A 19469-nucleotide genomic window follows, 5' to 3' on the forward strand; every position below is an offset into this window, starting at 1 on the left:
GGGTTTTTAGAGTCAATAACAATCTGAGAGACAAGCTATTTTTATATTAGTATCTCTGAAGTTTAATTCGCAAAAATGTTGTTATTCTCTGGATATAATATATTTATATATCTATATGTAATATTTTTTTATAATTAATTTTCGTCGAAAATAGATTACCAAAACTGATTTATAATTAGTTGTTTTTTAAATGTTTTGTGCCTGCTGGTAATTATATCTTGTTTTCTTCATTGAATTCATTATTTTTGTCGTCAACAAAACACGTACTTTATGCGACGATGTTGAGTAACATTAATGCAACATTGTCTTAATCCTTCTTGCTTTCTTCGGGTGGTCATAAATTAAAATGCGCAGGCTGTTTTAAAACTTGTACTTGAACGTCCAGCCAGTGGCGACTTTTGTTGTTTGTCCGGTACGAATTCATGTCCGGTATGCGTTGTCGAGGGAAAAATTGTGCAATCCACAGCTCAAAGATTTTATCTTATCTTTATGAATTTAAATTTTGTTGTACTTTATTTTGAAACGCAGCATGTTTTTTATGCAATAGGTATTCGAAAGTAGAAAGGGCAGAGGGAAAGGTGAGAAATTATCGCTTATTTTCTTACAAAATCTTTAAAAAGCAACATTTCTTGCGATATATTGTCTTCATTTCTCTTTATTCTCTCTCTTTCTCTTTCATTTATCTTGGAATAAGCATAAGTTAATGCGTGAGTTGATTAAAAATTCGCAATATACAGTGGCGATTCTCGTTATTTGTCTGGTGCTCGCTAGTGAACGTCCATCGTCTGGCGGAATGACAGATCAAGGCTACGCCACACCGTTATTACGGCGCCTAAATGCGAGGGATTATTGGTAATCATTATGATCGAGCGGCGTAACGTAATATAATGGGAGGGGATTATGCTGTATAGCGTTTTGTCGTCTATGATATTAAGTGCAATGTACATACCGTCGCGTGTCTCTTCTTCTAAATATTTTATTTACATTTTGTATTTATTATTTGAGAAATTATTTGATTTCAAAGAAAAATAACGAAATTTAAATATATTAGAATAATTAATTTTAACATTATATTTGCACACTTTTTTTAGTTACAAAAATAAATGGTTTATTAATTTGTTTCTCTGAATAATACTAAAAGTAAATTTAAATAATCTACTTTTTACAACTGAGATATAAATAATATATGTGCTGTGGAATTTTATACTATATATAAAGCAAATTTTAATTGTAAATTTTATTTGATTATCGTAAATCTATAAAGTTAAATCTAAAAGTATTTTTTATGAAATATTTTCTGTTAAAAAGAGAGATAGTGAGTTAAATTTAAAATTTACTGATAAAAAATTAGATTTAATTAAAGTTAAATTTGAATTAAAAATGCCACGTTTCGTATAATGAATGTAATAATCTTGTTATATTATTTCGCAGAATTATCAGTAATTTACACCATGTTTTTGCGAGAATTCAATTAATTAACATGTTGCACTAATTGCATGAGCGCTTTCGTCGAGTGCCTCGCGTTTTCGGGATACCTGAAATCGTGTGTTGCCCGTACACGCGCGAATTTCGGGGCAGCGCCGTTTAATCGTGCGGCGTTATCGAGTTATGCGGCGATTGCGATCTACATTCCGGGTTTATTTGGTGGTTTAAGAACGCACGTTGTAATTAACAACGTCCCCCGAGCTTGTCCCCGGGAAATTTTATGGACACGATCGGTGTAATTGATATAAACCCGACGCGAACCGCGCACGGTAAACTCACCGACGTACGCGGCGAATATCCGCGTTTATTCTGCCCGGCGTTGCATACATGCAGGGGAGGAGGACACGGTAGAGAAAGAAAGAAGAGGGAACGCGAGAGTCACGCTTTTTATCGCGCCGAACGTCGGGTCGATTAATTTTTGTAATCTTGCGCTTTGAAATCTGGGCGCAGCCTTGATTTATTTCGGTCGAGATCGTATGCCATGCCCGCGTATATCGTGTAAGCGTCCCCTCCGTCTCTTTTCTCCGTTTTCGTTTGCGTCTTCCTTTCTTCTCCTCTTCCCCTCCTCTCCATCATCTTCCCTCGCCCCATCCGCCGTCCTCCACCTTGCCGTGCCACACGGGCGCGTATAAATATAAATCGTACATAATTGATTCAAAGACCGATGTGGGCGAATCTCCGCCGATCAGTAGAAAGCCGTTATTCATACGGTGACGGCTCGCAGGCTGCGAGCGACGCGACGACTATAGTCGCGCGAGCAATGAAAGCATAAATACAGGGCTATTTGCGGAGCGGCGTGTGTGCGTATACGTGTGCGTCGATACGCGTCGCCCGGTAAGTGGCTTATAAATGTATATCGCTTATCAGTTTTAGAAATCGGCTGTGAATCTGTCAACGCCGTAATTTGTATACGTGCCCCTGGCTGCGCGCGGATGGCTCGAAGATCGAGGATCGTCGCGAGAGAAAGGCCTTCATCATCGATCAAATCGGTAACATAACGCGAATCATTTCGAGTAGCGCGAGAGCAGTAGCGCTCTCAATTTTATAATTTTACATCATTTCCGAGTCATATCTCTTACACGTATATTTTATCTATTCCGACAAAGTTTGCTCCGACAGAACAAGCTAGTTTCTTTTCTTTTAATTTCTTTTTCGTGTAATGACAACATTTCGTTGTTCATCACGTAATACGACTGCATTGCTTATAACCATTATTTGTAATTTTAGACATTTAAATTATTTATCTCTCTGAGAGAGAGAGAGAGAGAGAGAGAGAGAGAGAGAGAGAGAGAGAGAGAGAGAGAGAGAGAGAGAGAGAGAGAGAGATGGGAATCAGAGGATGGCTCGCGAGTATTAATAAAAACTGCGTCCTTCTTTTTCTTCGTCTCGCTTCTTCATCGTCCCTTTCACCCTTCTCTGGGTGGGTACCTGAAGGTATCGCGCGGTTCAATCGTGCCGTTTCCTTCGCTTTTATCCAGTGAGAAAGGCGAAGAGTCAACTCGGTAGGCCGAGACTATCGCTCACTTTGGCCACGCTGCGGTAGCTGGCAGTTCTGGCAGTAAGTAATTAAGTGCCAGGTATACTTACGCACAGTTCCGCTGCGTATCCGTATAAATGAATAATTCAAATTATGTATGTACGTATACATATATAGTTTACGTTATATATGTGTGAATAACACATAATTAAATAATAATATAAAAATATTATAATGTATAGGTACACACCAGGCGTTAATGGATGTTGATAAGAAAAGCGTGCAAATAGCCGTTATTCTTACGTTTGTAGCTATGTTTATAAACTGAAGACTATACATATATATATATATATATATATATGTATATATATACTGAACATTAAATTCTTTAAACGGGGTAGTCTAGACTAGAGACCCTATAATAAGAGTCTCCATAAGGCGATTTTGTCAAAAAACTGCGAGAGAGAAGGATATGCATTCATTATCGTTTTCTCTTTCTTTGTCTCTTTTCTATATTTCTTTCTGTTTCTTTTGCTTTTGACAAAACTGGCGGGCCGATTAAAACGGGCTGTTTTATGGCCAGACTCTAATTCGAGGGTCTCTAGTAATAGATCTTGTGAGCGAATTTATTATATGCTAGCCGAATGTACAGAGGTGTAGGAGCCCTAAGTTCTGGAATTATTTGCATTCACCTTTGTGGAAAGTGTTCATCCACGAGTTTAAATAAATTTGACTCTTTTCTGTTGTGGTTTGTACTGTATGTAATTTATAGAAACAAGTGACTCTCTCTTTCTCTCTCTCTCTCTCTCTCTCTCTCTCTCTCTCTCTCTCTCTCTGCGTGCGACGTGTTTTGTATTACGTTACAACGATAGTCGTTACTGGCGTAACGAATTGCAACACGTCAAGAAGGAGGAGCGAAAGTTGTGAACTTCTGAGAAGTAATAGTTTATAATACAAAATCTAAATACATAGATTGTGTTAAGAAAACACATGTAAAACAGACATTTAAGACAATTATACATCTATTTATAATTCATACATCAAAAGTCTAAAACATACAATCAGAAAAACTAATCGTTAATTTTTTTAATATCACGATATCGAAATTTAATATTTTACACGAGTAGTAGAGGACGATTGTATGTAATGACAGTACTTTCTTTTTTTCTCTAATAATACATATTCGAAGCAGTATTCCATTTTATTAATTTCAAGATTAAAATTTTTCAGGACCGGGTGGATTTCTTTATTGCTTTAACGGAGACGATATTTTGGGCGGTAAAATATTTCAGGCCTCGTATTCTTCGAGTTGTCCGATTCAAGATAACAAGGTTCTTTTAATCTCGGGTTTTTTACCGGGCCGTGCGCCAAATTCCTTGGTAGCCGGACTCCGCGAGTGCGAATCTCACCTCGATGCGATCCATCATTTTGCTTTAATGCGGTAAGCGAACGCCTTATTGTAATGCCGACGGGCAGATTCAGTGAGTCCAGTGCACGCGTGCGGCAAACCTTGCGAGCGGTTCACACGATTGCGGGTTGTGCGAAAATCGTGTTTATTCATTACGATACATGTCGCTGTTAAATGATAAATGTCATGCGGAACAGAATCTTTTCGAGAAATTCTTAAGAGAAAGATCAACAATCTTTTATACTTTAACAAAACTTGAAATTTAAAGACACTTTAGCATATTATTTTTGGCGTATCTCACTCATTGTTTTCTATCCCATGAAAAAAAAGAAAACAAAAGAATTAATAGTGAAATATATATTATTTTACAATTAAGTTGATAATCCACAAATATATATAATCTGTGTAAAATATATTCGTACGATCGTGTAAGATATAGCAAGAAGAATAATATTTCAAATAAGGAAGATTATAAGTCTCTTAAGCGCAATTCAACTGCTATTAATCTTTCACATACCAATTGTCAAGCTCGAATTTATCTTTCTAACAATACGCGATGCTTTTCATAATATTACGACTTACGAGTCATATCTCATCGCGGAAATTTTACCGCGAAGGCTGCTGGCGCGCAGGCAGGTAGACGCGCACCTGCCCCGACAGTTAGCACCGGCGGCCGTGCACACGCCGTCGCTCCATACAACCGACTCTCTAATTGCGTTCCCGAGTACTCCCGCGGCACGACTTCCCGAAGACGTAGCGTGTTGCTAACGCGTGTTTACCCGAGGCAGGCTGGAGGGATAGGAGGCCGCGCGTTATACCGCGCCGACAATAAGTGTAGCGCGTGCTCTGCTCCCGCGGCCGCTTCCGCGTCGCGCGCGCGCGGCCGACTCGTTTCGTTTTTCGATCGTCGCTAGGCAAATATTTGACTCGTCAAACTTTGCGACTCGCTGACGCGACGGAAAAATATATGGGAACGCACGCGCGCGTGTTACCGTTACCTCTCACGGTTTGGTTGAGAAAAAAACTTTGGTTAAGAAACTTAACGTTGGTTAAGGAAAAGAAAGACCGCGATGTGTGTTAGCTCTTTCGACAGTTTTATCCGAATTTTGTTCAGAATTACAACATGATTTTTCATTTTTTTTAGACAAAAGAAATTATTTCTCTTTAAAAATTTATAATATTATAGGTTAATTAAAGTTAGTTAATTGTAACTAGACAAATTAGAAAAAAAATACATTTTTAGAAAATGTAGAATAGTGTATGTTATTTAAGTATTTTTTCTAGCATTATCTACCGCTCGACCGCTAAGAAACTTTGTTAATTTAAGACTTATGCCTAGATATTGAAAGAAATGAAATTATTACGCAAATTTCTCTCTCTCTCTCTCTCTCTCTCTCTCTCTCTCTCTCTCTCTGTCTTTTTCTCTTGGAACTTCTTTATGAATAAATTACCGCGTTGTGTTTTTGTCGGCCGCACAATTCTGCTCGTGGGAGACATTGTTACCTGAGTGAGTAACGAGTGACATGTTTCATAACTGTACGTTATGCTAGTCGCCTAACTGCTTGTCCACCCGAGAGACCCTACCCCTACCTAATGTCTGTAGATCTAATGTACCGACAATGTGAATATATTCAGGAAAGATATCCACTTTGCCGCTTCGTCTTCTCTGCGGTCCGCCGAGGAATGAGCTTGGTACTCATGGGATAATAAGTCCGTGCGAGTTTCATCTTGGACCGCGATTTCCATGGCGGGCTATTACAAAACGTCGTCCTTCGTACGACAGCGCGATGTCACCAGAACTGTACGTTCGCTTAATGACTGTTACTTAATGATTGCCGAAACTTATACGGATTGTCGATTTAATATTCGAAAAAAAATAAAAAATAAAATAATTGAGTCTTATCTTCTCTCATACATTATCTATAGCATTACGACTTACGTGTCATACATTTTTAAAATGTTGAGAACACCATCATTAGGAATTTGACAATTTATCGATGATTATATATTAACGTGACAGAAAATTATGTAAAATGGTGAGTTTGCTTTCCTATTAGGTACAGCCAAGCTTGTAGTTTCTAAACTTATGCATCGTTTGTTCAAATACGTTCTTCAAAATCTGCAAAGTCCTTAAACAAAAAGACCAAATAGAACCAACCGGCACATACTATACCTGAATACTTCGCGTTAATGCGCGATCCGGCCTCCGGAGCCGACAGTCACGCTTTAACGTTCCAGAAACCAACTGCGGTAGGAAGTCAAGCCTAAAAACTGGTCGATAAAATTCCACGGTGGATCCGCGATTTATAATTAATTTAATTTTGCCGCAAGAGCGCCGGCATTTAACCTTTTTGCCGTGATTTCGTTAGGAACGGACGTATCGACTCCGGGCTCCCCAGACTTCGCGGGCCCGACCGCCGGCCAGCCGATTTGCTCGGCTTTCATGACCCTCTCTTTCCGCTCTCGGCAGGGCAGGAGAGGGCGGGGTTGATCCTTATAAAACGATCCGACGGCCACGCCCGCTCATCAAGACTTCTTCTCGTCTTCCGAGCCTTTTGTTTCCCCGTACGCCGTTAGTTACTCAAATTAGCCGCAGAAACGAGCTCGTTCTGGATCTGAGCAGCCTTTTCGTGGCGATCGCGTGTCTCGCATCTCGGCTTCCTCGACAACCTAATAACACTCGTAAAATACCGCGCTAGTGTGACGAACGAGTCGATATACTTGGCTCTGCGGAAATCTTACTTAGTTGCTCTACGAGTCTCGGAAACGTCTTGAATGTATTATGTTATAGAGAAGTGGTGCACGTTTGAGACATTTTGTCATAAATAATTTATAAAATAATACATAAATAATTTAGAGAATAACGTAATACTCTTTGACTTTCGATAACTCTATTCGATTCGACTATCAAACTCATTGGTAAAAATATTGTACTTAATATCCACTATTAAAAAATACCGATATTGATAAAATTGACAATGATATAACTTTATCCGCTTTAATTACTTGAGGTAACACAGTACACGAAGAAAGATCCTTATTTCTTCTTGTGCACTATAGGCAATACGCGAATCTGTCTGTATCTGTCGCTGTAAATCTCAGTGGCTACGTGCAACAAAGCAGCTCGCTCGTTAAATCGGTCGTTAAGACGTATTAAACGCCCTGTGATAAGATATAATATCTCGCGCAACGTTTAATTAATCGCGGCGCATTATCTCCCAATAAATATTATTTATAAGTAGTCGTCGAAAGAGAGCGTCGATCCGCGCGCGCATATGGTCATATTATAGAACTCGCCTTCTCCCGGGCGCGTCTCGTCCAGAGCCTGTCGATGTGCGCATTGTGACGAGCGGCTATCCTAACTGTATAGTTAGCCGTCGCCTCTATTCCCGTCGTGGCTGCGGCGGTTTAGCCACGGTCGTTAGCCAGTCGATACAGCGTAATTCACTGCCGGGGTAACGCCCAGCTCGCCGGACATTCGTCAAGAACGGACGTAGCGCGCAATCCGATAATACATCCCTTAATGATCGGTGAATGAATCGGTAATTATTCCCCCCTCTTTCTCCCCCCTGCCTCCCATCTGTCCCCATCTCGCGCGAGAGAGAGAGATGAGAGCCTTCTAGACGGACAGTCTGCATAATCATTCCGGGCTCCGGGGCCACGGCCGACACCTGGCGATATTTTTTACGATTATCGCTGCAGCTCATTGTCCACCGTGATTATCGGTCGGCTCGGTCCGGCTCGGCGCGTCCGCCCCGCTAGCGATTTCTATACTACTAATTAACGGCGCACCGGTGAAAAATTCAATTCTCCCGTGCCCGATCGCGAGAGAGATTGAGAGCCTGTCGATCGTTCGTGTTTACGCTCGATATGCTCCTTCCACGTAATATATCGTGGTTTTATCAAGTGGTTGAATAAGTAACGAAAATGATTCCCGAGGTATACAATTAATTTATTGCCGAGGTCACGAAAGAATCGTAATCATCAATTACAATATTTCCCGGAACGCTTCTCAAGCTTTTATTAAAGAAGTCGAAAGGTTTTAATGTCTTTTTTTTTAATGCTGATGAGATCACGGCGATTACATTGTTGAATTCTGTAGATTAGCGCACAAAAAACCAAATCTCTGTGCCAAGGGGGCAGACTGGTTTTTGTATTCGTGGTTGTTAGCCAGCAGGAAATCACTGGAATTATACACGCGGCGGTGTGCCCTTTTCTTTTCTCTCGGCGAGGAAGATCTGCCGCGGCGAGATCTGGTGCTTTCGTCTGGCGCGATCAACGAGGCGCTCCGAAGTCCGCCTTATTAAATTGGTCCATTAAATCGCGAATTTCCGACTCTTTCTCTGTCTCTCTCTCTCTTTCACACACACACACACACACACACACACACACACACACACACACACACACGCACGCACGCACGCACGCACGCACGCACCCACGCACGCACGCACGCACGCACGCACGCACGCACGCACGCACGCACGCACGCACGCACACACGCACACGCACACACACACACACACACACACAGAGCATGTAAATCTCGTATTTATTTTCAGAAAAATATATATTTTCTTCTATTTTGTTAGACTTTATCAACGCATAAATTAATGTTATTATAACATTCATGTAATATTATTGTTGAAAATTATATTAAACTATATATTTATATGTATTAATATTTATATGTGAAAAGAAATTCTATAAACAGGTAGTTTTATCGTTTAATTGAATTCATTCTCATGCATGAAGAGTTAGTTTTTATATAAATTCGAAGCTCGGTTCGCATTGTATCGAGCGAAAGTGTACCCAGGCGATGTTTCTCACACAATATATCTCACATTCTTGGTACGGCCGATGTTTATGAAGGCGCCTAGAGCGAGGATTGTTAGTGGCTGAAGGGAAATTGGTGAAATTATGTATATACGCGGGGTCGAAGCTAACTTCTCTATCTCCTCTCGCGCAACGAAAGAGAGAGACTTCCTTGTACCCGGCTCTCTCGGTGGATCCCACGAGAAATACGTGACAGTATGACAAGAGGCACGACACGGTGCTTATTAAACCTTCCCCCGATCTCACACGAAGTGGTTGACCAGCCCGCGGAATTTCCCTCCGTGACCTTCTTTGACCGGCAAACGTTGTCGGGGGGCCGGGTGCGTTGCGTGTCGGACAGAAATACGGACAGTGCCGCGTCAGACAAAGGTCGTAAAATGCATCGGCGATCGATCGAGGACATCGCTCCCACTCGTGCATCACGTATATATATGTGGGCTTCGATCGTAGACGAACGATTTCACCTGTCCGATTATGGATATGTCGTCGCATCGCGCTGCATGTCTCTTTTTTTTTGTTGCATTTAACGTGACGTTGCACTTTACATGTGCCAGTCCAGCTTTATATATGCGTCAGGATAATTGAAAATTCAATTGAACGTAAGCTCAACACCTGCGCTTGAGATGTCTGTGTGACGGTTCGCATAAAATATCAAATACACATAGTATAGGTAAAATTATTAAAATGTCGATACTTTTCAAAACTCGGGAAATCGACGCGCGCGAACGTAGAAACATATTTGAAAATATTTCGCTGCGGGAGAGAGAGTTAATTATTACGTGTATTTTTCTCTCGAGAGCGCACATCAGGGAGAATTCCTACCTTGTTAAACTTCAGTATCTCAGGTGGACACCTCCGCACGTAGCTTATAGAAGCCTACGGCTCCTCATATATCTCGCGATACTCGCTTCTGGTACTTGTACTCGGCAGCGGTACCATCAGCGGGAGCTCGGTTTGCAGGCAACGTGTCGTACGTTTCTCGAAGTCGTTTCGCGGAAACTCCGTCCTAAACTCCCCTCGTGCCGCTACGTTTCTCGCTCGCGTTGCTCACTTCGAGAGATTGTACGTCGGCATGGATAGTATTCTAATCCACAACCGCGTAGGAACTCTGTATCCTTGTCCCCGGTACTCAATAGCGCGATGTCCATCCGCATTATATCACGAGAGCCGGCTAACACAGTCGTCTCTCTTATGATCTCGGATTCGGGACGTTCTCTCGCCTTTCACGTGCAATTAGCGATAGCTTGAGATAACAAGACCAAATTGCGTCGTATCCAACCAACGGAGTGTGTCACTATATGGCTCGTGCAACGCATATGTAACCTAAGCCAAATAATTTAATTTATCTAACAATGGATTTAATAATTTAATTTATTTATCTCTAGTTACTATTTATCTATTATTATATAATCTAGGATTAATGCATTTTAGAGATCTTATATATCTCACTTTTATGGAGTTAGAAATGTGTTTGTGTGCATAATTTTAAACTTAAAGTTAAGATAATCGTTTTTGTGTGTTCTCGGCTTCTATCAAGGTTGTACTCCTCTTTGATAATAAGGTAGACATGAAGGAAACTTGACGCGCATTTTTTTCGTAGTTATCTACATATGAGTGTTAATTTTCTTTTGGTAACGCTCGCAATACCCGCATTGCAAACGGCCGGCCACGTGCGTCGCCACGTACGCTTATCGGACAGGTGTCGTATATTCTCCGCGGTGGCAGAATCCAGGGTTCTTTATTATCGTGGGACTCGCCGAGCGGAAAGGGCCTGTTCGCTACGGTATTACTCGCCGTAGATCCTCGTATACGTCCACTGCACCGCGGCTCCGTAGCTGCTTTATTTAGTATCTGCCGAGCGATCGCTCGCGTTAATCGTGCTCGCATTATGTTCCTCGTACACATCGAACACGCTGGAACACGTCTTTAAAGTGCGATACGTCGAATTTATGCAATTGTTCTGTCATTTTTACAGATAACGTGCTTAATGATAATTATGCGTTTAAGATTCGTCGAGTTCAGCTTTATCTTATTTATTTCGTCTAAATGTGATGTGAATAAATATGCGAGAAATATGAATGCAAATCCGAGTCGTGTAATTATAAGCTGTAAAAAAGTTGGCTGTACATAAATATCTTAATTTTTATAAATAATTTTTGGAATTTTTGAACTTCTAATTAAATAAGCAGCTTTGCTTATAAATGTTCTCTTTAACTCATTTTCTATTGAAATATACATTGAAGTGATTCTTTTATATCGAGATTACCCGCATTGCCCGTTAATTTCGATCCGATTTAGTAGACATTACTAAAGCATTTTGAATCAGAAATTAACAATGGGACAAGGACACAATTAGACTTTCATCCAACTATATAATTGTAAGAGTCGGACTATGATTACTACATCTTTGATGAATTTGAATTTTAAATCGAATGTCATATATATAGCATACGATATATATTAATACATATATCCTCGTAACTAATTTCTTTCGATTTGCCCGTCGTTTGTTAAACAGTGTACTCGTTGCGTTATTTATGAGAAAAATGATAAACGTACTTATATCAATTACAGCGCGCGCAGAAATCAACCTGGCGCGCTGCGTAAACACATTAATTTTAATAAGCGTGAAATTTAAGGGCTTAGAATGTCTAACGCCTGATGCGTATATTGATCATCACGTAGAATTGCGCGCATGGCATCGCATATACGCAACACACGTTATTTACGGGGGAAGACATTCGATGTAACACACACGTTGATTGGGTACCGCGCTACGATAAAAATTGACGGGAAGCATGACGTTGCGAAAAAATAATTTTCGCGACCACACGCGAGGCACCACGTCCGTCGGTCGGTCGAAATCGATCTCGCCGAGAGAGCTTCGGAATGATTATAATTTCTCTCGCATATTAAAGCCCGTACTTACGCGTACCGTTAGTTAGTAATGCCTCACGCGCGGCGCTAGGGTTTTGAGAATTTTTTCGACGAAACATTGACGCTTAGATTACTGCAATCAGCTGTAACCTATCAGTGGCTTGCGCGCAAGAGAGTGACGCGACTGCGGTATTAAGTCGCGGGAACAATGTCTTTCTTTCGTGCAAAAGTGCGGTGATATTTTGAGAAGTCGATGAGTAAGTCATTTAAGAAAGGCTTTTCATGTAATTCTAGTGTTAGTTTTGATAACAAGCACTATAATTATAAGAAAAATACTTGTAAAATTTATTATTTTTTGAAACAATTGAGACCATATAGGATTTTATAACCGGCCCAGTACTAAGCCATTACTGTTTTCCAGAGTTGGTAGACTGGCACAGTACTGGTAACCGTACCGAAACAATACTGGTGCAACCATGGATGATAACTCCGGTCCAATACTGGCAGACAGTACTGGCCCAGCCGTTGTCTACTTGTACTGCCCCAGTATAGGATTTACTATTGGCTCAGTACTGCGCCAGTACTGGTTGTCAGATTTCAGTCTGGTTGATAATTAATTAAGAAACGAGTTTTTGTTTATTTAATTATTATCAGTTTTCAAAAATAAGGTTTTATATTAACGTTAACATCAATCCAAAAGTGTGTCACATTTTATTGTAAAAGTGGACTCCACGATACAACTGATATAAGTTGTGCAGTTCCGTCATTTATACATCGTTCTTATAACATCGTTGGTCGTATTTTAAATAAGAGAAACGGATCCTATCAAATGCCATCTATTGGATGATTCGGACATTTGCATAGTCATTTGCTAGTGATGGTTCAGTACTGTCTGACAGAATATTGGCCGATGTACGGGTGCCAACCATTGGCCAACCGTAGGGCTTTGTCACAACGCCTGGCTATTCTATAAGTAGGCAGTCAGTTATTTACCACTGTTGGTCGAGTACTGGCTGACAGAACTCTGGCCGACAGTTGGCTGCCCTACGTTGGCCAAGCGTTGGCCTTCATCACAACGCCTGCCTATCTTGTATAGGTAGGCAGTCAGTTATTTGCCACTGTTGGTCGAGTACTGGCTGACAGAACTCTGACCGACAGTTGGCTGTTCTACGTTGGCCAAGCGTTGGCCTTTGTTGTAACGCCTGACTATTCAACAACCAGTAAATTGCCAATGATGGACCAGTATTGGCTGACAGATTCTTGGCCAATGGTTGAACGCCCTAGCTCCGGCCAAGCCTTGGCTACCTTGTCACTACGGGCAATTCCTACATGGTAATTAACTTGAAGTTTTATTAGACTTTAATAATCATTAAAGAGATCTGTAAAAATTATTGATTTTCATGCATGATTTATTTTTAGAAAGAATCGCACGCATTCTTCGACGTCATAATCGTGACGTCTATCCGTGACCGTTGAATTATCGGCAAATTGTTGTTTTCAACGCCACCGAGGTTGTGCGCGAGACGCGCTATTCAGATCCGAATAAATGCATAAGCAATCGTCGGTCGGGTAAGCATAGGCGCGGTCCAAGCGCAGTATCGAACCGGTTTGCGGCGGTTTGGTTAATTTCCCTGTGACACAGCTGCGCGAAAATCAATCTCCGTCCCGATCGACCGTTTCCAAATAGCGTTTCCTTTCCGCATACGATTACGTGACACCGTGCAGTATTCATGCATTCATTGCAACGGTCATGTCTTCGTTCGACTTGGCGTTTAAATCGCGTTCTCTTTCGCTATGCGCGATAACGTACGCGCGGAATTATTCAAAATTGCGAGCACGAAAGTTTTGCGATTTAATTCTGTGTTAAATGATTTAATTTTGCCCGCGCGTGTATAAATTTCTAAATTATATTTTATATAATTATATTTTGTTCAAAAAAATTATATTAGATTAGATAAAACAGTGTAGAAATACAAATAGAAAATTCTTTATATATTCTTTCATATTTGATTATTGAAACAAATACAAAATTATTTATGGCGCGCAAAATATCTGATTTGTACTACTCGTCGTTTGGCTCAATAATTATTTAGGTCCAAATATAAAATGATTAAGTACAAAATATCGGATAGCGAGTTGCAATTCAATGCAGCGATTTAAGAATTAATAGATATAGTCATGGAGAGGGAAAAGAATAATTGATAGACATGTGGATGCGCGCGTAGTATTCTTTTGGTAAAATCGATAAACGTGTTCGGTGACTCGTATAGGGTATATATGTTAGATAGAAGTGACGACTTGTGCCACTTTCACGCGACGATAGAAACTATCGAGTCGCTAAATTAGTTGACCCGTCTGAGTTTGTAGTATCGGTTTCAAGTAAATCTAGTACCTATTAAATCTAGGCTTGATTATTAATTCCAGTACGCAGCAATAATGTGTCTCGCACTATTTCGAAATTGTTCTTGTTATCGATAGCTCCGCTTTGTCGAAACTGAATGTATATATCTATCTGAAACCGTGTGTACGTATCAAAACGATTCTTTCATAAAATCATATTGATAAACGGAAATATAATGATCAAATATACAAAAGAATATTAAGAATATCTAGAACTAGTGAAATAATTAAAGTGTATAATAAGTTTCAAGGAATAGTGGCTAGCATGAAACTTTTCGTGTCCGTAATACTCGATCTTGAGACGGTATCATATAGATTCGAAATCGCAGCAATTGAATCTGATCGTTTAGAGATCTATTGGTATACATCAATCAGATGCAATTACTGCTCCACCGTTATGCAATCGTTGGATTTGCTCAACGCAGTTTGCGTTAGCTACAGTCACATATTTCATCACAGAGCGCACATTTTGTAGTGTAATTGAAGAAAGGCAAGGTTCACTGTAACAGCAATCTTACCCGCTATTTTAAGAAGTTGAGAGAATCAATTTTAAAATTGGGACAATCAATTCCAAGATTAATTGTTTAGAACGCTCCGTTTTAGATTAATGTTTTTAAATTAAAGTACCGTTGCGCTCGAATAGGTACCTTTAAGTTGACATCGGTGTGTCACGTAAGTCGGCACGTCACGTAAAATCGTGCGCGGGCCATAACATCGTAAACAGGCCCTTGTGCATAATTATTCGAAAACGAGAGTACCGCGAGCGATCCCGTCACCGGACGGAGTGGACCGCAATCGGTACACGCCGGGGCTACACCTTAAAGAAGTTGGAGAAACGACCCGGTCGTGGTTTATGTCGGCGAAACGCGCCCGATCCCCGTCGCCGATTTAAGTAAATTGCATGCAAATGTACGAACTGCCGCGGTCGCCGCGCGCCCGAGAATAAGGTCGGTCATTAGGTATAGCCTTTCTCATCGAGATAAATAACAATAATTGAGTTGCTAGTGGATTAACCCGAATAGACACGTATCAGTGCCGGAATGTATGAAGTATAATACGAGCCGCCGCCGCGCTTGCTACGCGGAAACGTCTGCCTCGCAGTACTTTGATCAACGTCGTACGTTGAAGGTCGCGTGCCTCCTTCGTATAAGAGAGGCCGACTGTAGAATCGTGATTGACAACGTTAGAATGTGGGGCGTAGTTATCTTACAGCGAGAGCAAACAAAGTGTTGGAGTTAGGTCCATATGAGCGTAAGCGTCTCCCGATGGCGTTGCCTTTTTCTCAGCATCCAAAGAAATCAGAAACGAGAAACGCGAAATTATAATTTTCAGAGGACGAATTGTTACTATTGGAATTTATTTTTTAAGATTTATTAGAGGGTTTTCTTATTTTGTTTTTTTTTGTTATAAAGAAAAGTAAGTGATTATCTCATCGAGTTATTTTGAGCGCATATGTTTTTTATATGATATGAAATCCTCTTCTAAAATTTCTTTTTGATCATAAAGGGGTCTATATTGCTTAGCGTTGGTTATTACAAATCTAATACTGTTATAAGTGTTTATTCGCCTAGAATAGAGGAAATCATAACTAATTATAATGTGTGGCAACGAATATGCCGATTGATTAAGATTCTTTAGCTATCTTATCGTTTAATTAAGTGAGGAATTTCTCTCAGCATTACCGAGAGAATATTCGATACCTAATGATTTTTATGTAGTAATAATTTTATTTGTTATTTTTTAATAGTATACATGAATATAGTGCGATATTGAACAAAAATTCCGAAAAAAAAATTTTTTTTTAGAGATCTTGATATAAGACATAAGACAGTTATAAATTTCAATTTTATCCAACATAATATGGGAATATTTTTAACTTATTAAATGCTAAGTTTACAGTTTTATTCAAGTCATAATGTGTCGAACCGCGATTATGCATTTTTAATAAACCCACCGGTAATAGGATCCTCGACGATCCTCGCGAGCATTCTCGTTGTACGTGGCGGATGAAGCGTGAGATTATCACGTAGCTTGCACCGTGAAATTAAAAACCGTATATTAATTTGTTAATCTATTTACGATTATATGTAGTGCATAATAAGCAAATTCAATATTAATATTAGCCGAGGCAATAGACGGAGATAATCACTAATATGAGCAATACGATATATGTGAGTTTTTTTGCACCAACGATTGACAACTAATACGGTACTTTCATCCGACTATCTTTCTTTCTCTTCAATCTTTCCATTTTCCTATCGTACTTTCTTTGCGATTGTTCTCTAATTATTTTCCAAAGCGCGTTGATTTTTTTCATAGAAGATACTCTTCCAGTGAAGACCCATAAAGTGTTTTCATCTTTTCTTTCAAAGAGTTCTCCAATAAATTTGGATTTGCTCGATTCTTTCCAATGAGAGATTTAATAAACAGGATTACTATATGAGGATCAAAAAGTAATATCTACTCTAATTATAAGTAGTGCAAACGATGAAATGTCTGATGAAATGTTCAATTAAACTTTAATTTAATTAGAATTATTGCAACCTTGTGAAGATGTGATATCTTGTATAGAGAAGCGCATGAGTCTCTAAAAGATATGAAAAAGCGATTAAATTCTAACGATTTATATTAAACATCTCTCATTCAAAGGAATTGTATACGAATCGTTATTTAGAGAATCTGATTATCGGATTCTTATTACCCAGAATCGAGTTAGGGTACACGGTATTAACGACACGGGCGGCGTTAATTTAACTTAATCCCTATACTTTATCGCGCGTTTCTCCGATGGTTTACGCGCCGCTGCGGAGTGTCTCGCTATTTCGTATACACGACGTTCCACATTCTCTGAGAATCGCGCAACCGGTAGAGAACGGACATACACGCGCTAAGGTATATACGAAGGCGACAGGCAGGCGTGTCCTTGAACATCCTCGGAGCCGCGAGTTGCGGCAGTCGCGGTTGTGCCAATTGCAGCCGGGATGCACCAGCACGGATGTGGTGCCGAGAAAGAAAAAATGCGAGATGGAGAGGGAAATTGTGATTATGTCCGCGCGCCAATCCTGTTCCGACGAACACTGTCTCGTCGTCGACGACTACGAGTTTCCACACCTCCTCGGCAATCGAGCAATCGTTATTTTTAATTAAGGGAGATACGCCGTGTATCGGCGTGTCGTCGTGATATAGCGCGCGGCGCGGAAATCTGTCTCCGAGGATACCTCGAGAATAGCTCGCCGAATACTCGAGGAGAGGACACCCGAGAGCGATGTGTGTCGGGCGCGCATTAATCGCGAACGGTATTAACAGCGTTGTCCCTGGCAATCGATGATTGCTCTTATATGATCGGCTGTGTCGATTTATTTCGACGCGACGATTTTCCTTCAAAGCTCATTCTCTGCGGATTTCATGCCCACTTTTGCGCTGCGTTAAATATTGCTTTGCGAGAGAAAAGACATTTCGCGCTATCGTCGTTTTTCCGTTGCATATCTCCAAACGATTTCATTCCATCGATTATCATTGTTTATCGGCATTGATTCGAGAGCGGTTTGCTCATTTATCGCACCTTCCCGATTTGAGTAAAAAAAAGCGTGATGTACGAAGCGGTGAACCATCAGCTAATTCCATATTGCTGCATTTTGGGGATTTACTTGTAACATTCGATTGAACATTATTGTATAATAATTAGGGTGTTAAAATAGGATTACGACAATTGTTACATTGAAATTGAAATAATATTTTGGTAAATGCTATTTCGTAGTAAAGCTAAATACGTTAACAGTTTGTATCAAATAATTTATTTATTGCTAATGATAAGTGAAAGGCATGAAGTTAAATGCAGTTGATGAAAGTATCAAAATTGAATATAATCCCTAGTGCTTTCAGGCAATCGAGAAAATTAGTATGCAGCGAGCCTCGAATCGATGTAGGATATTTCTAATTTAAAATCCGATTCAATTTCCAATTTCAATCACGCATACGTTGCTGGTATTATCATCTCCGTATTCCGATTCTTGATTACCGTTAGCTAATTATTGCGAAATTTTTAATGGCATTAGTTGATTTACAGCATAGATCTTTGCGACTGTAGCAAAATGGTGCTTGGTCACTTCTCGAGAAGTTCGAAGCGGGAGAAGGACGATGACGAAGTAATAAAGCAATCCAGGCAAGGCGATGCCGCTCCTCCTGCCTGATTAGACCTTGTATCATCTCATGAAAACCGGCGTCTACCTTTACGTCCACCTGCCGCCGTGTCTTTTGCCTATAATCCGACTATATTGTCAAATAATATCTATGTTCTATCATCTGCATTTCCTCATTTCTCTTTATGCAGTGTAAAAAAATAAACATAAGAAGTGTAATATAAGTCGTATTCGGTATTTTTAGAGCAATGCATTGCCGTATCTCCTGCCCATAGAGAGAGAATTGAGGAAGTTGAAGTCTAATTCTTGTATACTTTCGCTCGTTATTTGTCTGAATCTCGAATTCCCACTTTCAACTTATTCGTCTCGCAGCATTCTCAATTCGCGTCCTGTGAATGTTTTTGCAAACATTAGTCGATTTACAAACGATTTCTGTGGACTATAATTATCGGTTTATTAAAGTCCGCGGGTAACGTCGCGTTTTTACCGCACGGTAATTATCGCGACACGCGGTATTCCCCGTAGGTTGCCAGAGTAAGAGTTTTCATAATAACCATGAGATTCGAAATATATCGAGAGTAGCCGACATATAATAACATCAGGCATTCAATTTGTTTTCACATATTGTTTATGAAATAACACAACGGCGATCACAATTATCTTAATTTTTGAACAGTAGAGGCTGATGAAAGAATTGGGACAATTAAAATGTATGGTTTTGTATTTTTATTAATTCCTATAATCAAATTTATAGAAATTAGATTTACTGAAACTTAATATTTATAATTATAAATATCTTATAAATATCTTTACAAAAGATTTTGATAATATATATATTAGGAAAGGT

At 39.9% G+C, this 19469-nt stretch overlaps 1 protein-coding gene across 1 annotated transcript in view; it reads left to right on the forward strand.

Moving 5' to 3' along the window:
• Positions 1-2209: 2209 nt before the first annotated feature.
• LOC143902110 (uncharacterized) overlaps positions 2210-19469 on the forward strand; it is a gene marked incomplete at its 5' end in the record, with an annotated part of 285928 nt that continues 268668 nt past the window's right edge. The window contains one exon of the mRNA XM_077414817.1: positions 2210-2319. Coding sequence (XP_077270943.1) covers positions 2210-2319 — 110 coding nt within the window. The remainder of the gene's footprint in view (positions 2320-19469) is intronic.

Source organism: Temnothorax americanus, unplaced genomic scaffold, assembly GCF_048541705.1.
Source record: "Temnothorax americanus isolate GAGA-0224 unplaced genomic scaffold, ASM4854170v1 Scaffold100, whole genome shotgun sequence".
Lineage (NCBI taxonomy): Eukaryota > Metazoa > Arthropoda > Insecta > Hymenoptera > Formicidae > Temnothorax > Temnothorax americanus.